Here is a 5,101-nt window from a genome sequence, read left to right as displayed (position 1 = left end):
CGCGGCGGCCGGCGAGCCGAGGGCGCAGCCAGCCGGGTAGACCGCGGATAGCGGTCGGGACGCCGCGCCATGGGTCGAGCCGAGGGCGGGGTCCCGGGTCGGGGGCCGCCGCCGCTGCTGCTGCTTCTGGCGGCCACGCTGGTCCTCGCCACTGGGGCCGCACCGGGTAGGTACCGACAGCGACCGGGACACCAGCAGCTCTCGCGCCCCACCCTGAGTCAGGGTCCCACTGGCTTCGGGTACAGGCGGAGTCCGCGAGCTGTGGCAAGGGGGCGGGGCAGCGCCTTGCCTGCAGCCCGGGCGGGGGAAGGGACGCACGAGGAGATGGGGGACTTGGGGGAGGCCGAGTGGTGGGTGGCGGCCCCGACTCTGGTGTGCGGACCCAGGTTTCGACTGGGGGAGGGGCCTGGTGGGCGGAGCCTGAGGGTGAGACTTCGGGGCGGGACCTGGAGGTGATGGGGGGGGCGAGAGGATGAGAGTTCGGGGCGGGACCCTAAGGGTGCGACTTCTGGGCGGGGCCTGGAGGTAGAATGGAGCCCCGAGGGTAAGATTTGTGCCAGGAGCTGGGGTCGGGGGCCTCCCTGGTTAGACTGCGGGTGGTGTAGGGGGCGGGGCCTTACGCTTGAGGGCGGGGCCTGAGCGAGGAAACGTTTGGCTGGGTGTGTTCCCTGGCTTATGGGGCGGGCTCGGGGCGGGACTTAAAGATAGGGCGTGGCCTTGGGAAATCTTGAAGCTGAGGCTTAGGGCTGGCGGGGGTCTGGGAGAGCAGCCGCGGCGGGGCGGGGCGCAGCCTAGGGCCCTACCACGCCCGCTGCCCTTGACGCCAGGCCCCTCTCCCTCCCGCCCACAGTGCGTGAGGCGGGCAGAGCCGTCGAGGCAGACAGGCAGGTGAAGAGAGTCCTGGCATGGGAGCCGCGTGCTAACGACACGCGGGAGAAGGCCGGCCCACCAGCAGCTGGGGAAGATGAGACCTCTCGGACTGCGCCCGGCGGCGAGCATGCGGTGGTGGGCCCTGGGGTCGGGCCAGAGGAGGCTCTGGAGGCATCGGCGGCGGTGACAGACACAACCTGGCTGGAGGCGGACAGCCCAGGCCTGGGCGGAGTGACGGCAGAGGCGGGCAGCGGCGACACCCAGGCCCTTCCAGCCACGCTCCCGGCTCCCGACGAGGCTCTCGGGCAGTCACTGACGCCCCCCGCCACCCCCGAGGCTACAGAGGCCAGCGGGCCACTCTCCCCCACTCCTGGCGACAAGCTGAGCCCAGACCCTGAACTCCCCAAGGAGAGCCCCTTGGAGGTTTGGCTGAACCTGGGAGGCAGCACACCTGACCCTCATGGGCCAGAGCCCACGTACCCCTTTCAGGGCACACTAGAGCCCCACACGGCGTCAGATATAATTGACATCGACTACTTCGAAGGATTGGATGGTGAGGGCCGTGGCGCCGACCTGGGGAGCTTCCCTGGGTCTCCAGGTACCTCAGAGCACCACCCTGATCCTGGGGGAGAGACCCCTTCCTGGAGCCTGCTTGACTTATACGATGACTTCACCCCCTTTGATGAGTCTGATTTCTACCCTACCACATCCTTCTATGATGACTTGGATGAAGAAGAGGAGGAAGAGGAGGATGACAAGGATGCAGCAGGAAGCAGAGACCTGGAAGATGAAAATGACCTTCTAGTGCCCACTGAGAAACCTGGTCTGGGGCCCGGGACAGGCCAGCCCACCGGTCGGTGGCATGCTGTCCCTCCACAGCATACTCTGGGGATGGTCCCTGGCAGCAGCATCGCCCTCAGGCCCCGCCCAGGAGAGCCAGGCAGGGACCTGGCCCCAAGCGAGAATGTCACTGAGTGCCGCAGTGGCTTTGTGAGACATAACGGCTCCTGCCGGTCAGTGTGCGACCTCTTCCCAAGTTACTGTCACAATGGCGGCCAGTGCTACCTGGTGGAGAACATAGGGGCCTTCTGCAGGTAAGGGTATGGCAGGCAGGTTCCCGGGGGCTTGTCAGAGAACTCCTGGAGAGGGCATGGGAGGCTGTCTCAGCAGAGAGGGGAATGTGACAGGCACAGCTTCCCAGAGGTTGTGCATTCACAGAAGTCCCAGGTCAAGGGATAGTCACAGCAAATATTCTGTAGAATTACATCTTATGTGCACTTCCTGTGATCTCATCACTAAGAGAGTTTCCTCAGAAATAAGATTGTGTATTTCCTCTAAGTGTTGTGTCCTTTACCAAACCAGTAAACTATAGAGGCAAAACGAAGGGACTCGGCTAAAGATTTTGGAAAAGGCCTTTGCTGGCTTGAGGGCAAGTGCTTGTTGGCGAGTTCTGACTAAACTATTAGAAGGAGTAGGCCCATAAACGTACTGGGAGGAGAGATAACTGCTGACCACTTCCTCTGAGCCATGTGGCAAGAGGAAGGCCCTGTGACCCTGTGGGGCACATGCCTGGGGTGGCATGTAAAGTCATTGGGAGCAGACCCAGAGAGCAGCCATTCGAACAGGTCAAGTCAAGCAGAGTGTCTTTGCTGGCATAGCAGTTGTGGTGGGGTTTCTTGACTTTGGGTAGTGGCTTTGCCCCTCCTACCTTGATTGTTGTCTTCCTGGGGATACCCAATCCAGCGTATTTTAAAGACCCAGAGAGTTTAGTGTCAGAGTAAGGATATTGTCTGCAGCCACCATCCCATGCCTCATCAGTAATTACCCCATACACCTGCCATCACGGCAAGGTAGTTAACCTGCTGGAGAGCTCACTGGCTTATTCTGGAAGAAGCACAAGTCCGGGGTGACCTGGGTGTTTTGCTTGTCTCCATCCTTTACAGGCCCTAGAAGTGGCATGGAGGCCTCAGATTCTTCCTGGGACTTGTTTCCACTGGTCCTAGGAGGAGCAAATCTGGGTGTCTCTTTTTAAAGTGTCATTCCTGATGTTTCTTTTTCTTGGTCTCTTTGGAGGTATGTGAAGAATTCAAATTTCTGTAGGTCTTAATGTTCTGGTAGAATAGTAACATACAGAAGGCATGAATGCTGCGCCTTTAGCATTAAAGCTTAAGTTCCAGTTCCTTCCCATGAAGTTCTTCTTCCCTATAAATGATCATGACATTAGCGTCACTCATATAGGATGTGTCCACACAGTTCTGATTGGAGTTGTCCAGCCATTGCCAAAAAGAGGAACTGTGATCAAGAAATTATGGCAACGAGACCTTGCTGGTTGGTTAAGGGCTACCAGAAATGAGGAAACCCTGTGATTTTGCTCCTCAGCCTCTAGCTGGGGGGACTACAGTAATGATTTTAGCCTGGGAACTATGGAATCTGCAAAATTGTAATCTTTCAACCTATTGGGGGTCTGAGTTTTCACCTTCAAAGTAAGCTCCCCATCAGAGTATGAAATTTGGAGCCCTTGCTGCCTCTGGAGAGCTAGACAGTTCCCAGAACCTCCTGGATCTATCAGAGGACTCCCAAATGGAAGAGTAAGCGTGTCCTCACTGAGCAGCATGCCTGTACTGACCATGGATCCTCTCCAGTGGGTCCTGCCTCAGAAGGGCTTCACACAAGTCCACTCCAGCTCCCCTTGCACAGCTTCCATCCCAGGATCACACTGGGCCTCCCTACCAGAGATTCCTCCTCTGGTGGGTACACCCAGGCCCAGCCCTGGCTTGGAAACTGTTTTGCATTCCACTCATAGGAGGCTGCTGAGCACTTGGTTGCATACTGCAGCATGCCTTTGTCTCTGTCACACCGACCACTGCAGAGAAATAAGCAGAGCTATGGCTGAACTTCTCTAGAATGGTCGGTTAGAGGGATCTTCTTTCCCCGCCATCCTCCAACAGCCCCCCACGACTGCAAAGCGGCAGTTGGAAAAGAGAGAATTCCCTGCTAGCCTCGTACCCCTGCCCTATTCTAGGTGTGGAGTGCCTAATTCTTCCATGCAAAATTTCCCCGTTTCTGGACCCCTTTCTCTTGTCTGTCATTCACCCTGAGGTTCATGTCCTCCCTCCTTTGCCTGCCTCTGTATCCTTCCACATTTTTCCTCTTTGAAGCAGCCTGGTTCCCATGGAAACAGCAATGTCACTGGAAGAGTTGGAGCCTGGGAATGTCCCAAGGGCAGGAGAAAGTCACTCAACGAAAGGACTGAAACCCACCCAAAGGGTTGATTCTCACTCTGCTTTCATGACAGTTCTCATGGTAATAGGACTGGAAGCTTTAGGGGCAGCCCTTTGGGGGCTGCAGAGATAAGGGAGAATATACATCTGTCTTTGTGCTTGTCCTTGTCTGTCGCTTCCTTATTTTTCAGTGTCTGGTTAGCCATGTGAACTAGATGGGACTGCAATGCCACAAGATAGGTTTTTCACGTTGTGTAGGGTGGATCCTACTACTTTGTAGCTGTAGCTCCTATTGGTCTTGTTTTCCATCTTTTTTTTTTCACCAGAGCCCAGGGGGGTTGGGGCGGTCTGGGGAGATCTGGGAGAATCCTGTGATTATTCTCACGGAGGTGGAAAACAAGGGTTCCCTTCCCTCCTCGAAACTGAGTTTGCTCAGTTTCTCAGCTCCCTGGTTTGTGTCATGAACCTCTTCATGGAATGGCTGTAAGGACAAGGCAACAATAGCAACCATAAGGTCTGCACAGATGGGGGCCCCAAACTCCCACTAGGAGCAGGCGGTTGAGGGAAGTCCTGGGGTCAGGGGCCAGGCCCTCACTGCGGCCACGGCTGCCAGCCCGTCGCCTCAGTCTCACCCTGTCACCGCTGCAGGTGCAACACGCAGGATTACATCTGGCACAAGGGGATGCGCTGCGAGTCCATCATCACTGACTTCCAGGTGATGTGTGTGGCCATAGGCTCGGCCGCCCTTGTGCTGCTCCTGCTCTTCATGATGACGGTGTTCTTCGCCAAGAAGCTCTATCTGCTCAAGACAGAGAACACCAAGCTGCGCAGGACCAAGTGAGTCTGTGACAGCCAACCCCACCCCATCTGACCCAGGGATGTAGTCCTGAGGGTTTCTGGCACCTGCTGTCCATCCCTGGTTGTGTTTTTCATACCAAAAATTCACCGCACCATTACACACACACACACACACACACACACACACACACACACACACACACACACACACA

At 56.8% G+C, this 5,101-nt stretch overlaps 1 protein-coding gene across 1 annotated transcript in view; it reads left to right on the top strand.

Annotated features, from left to right (window-relative positions):
• Positions 1–8: 8 nt before the first annotated feature.
• CSPG5 (chondroitin sulfate proteoglycan 5) overlaps positions 9–5,101 on the top strand; it is a 13,733-nt gene continuing 8,640 nt past the window's right edge. The window contains 3 exon segments of the mRNA XM_007446139.1: positions 9–166; positions 851–1,964; positions 4,740–4,928. Coding sequence (XP_007446201.1) covers positions 70–166; positions 851–1,964; positions 4,740–4,928 — 1,400 coding nt within the window. The 5' untranslated portion in view covers positions 9–69.

Source organism: Lipotes vexillifer, unplaced genomic scaffold (genome assembly GCF_000442215.2).
Source record: "Lipotes vexillifer unplaced genomic scaffold, Lipotes_vexillifer_v1.1 scaffold491, whole genome shotgun sequence".
Lineage (NCBI taxonomy): Eukaryota > Metazoa > Chordata > Mammalia > Artiodactyla > Lipotidae > Lipotes > Lipotes vexillifer.
The sequence above is the reverse complement of the archived record's forward strand: the minus strand, read 5'-3'. Positions and strand labels throughout refer to the sequence as shown.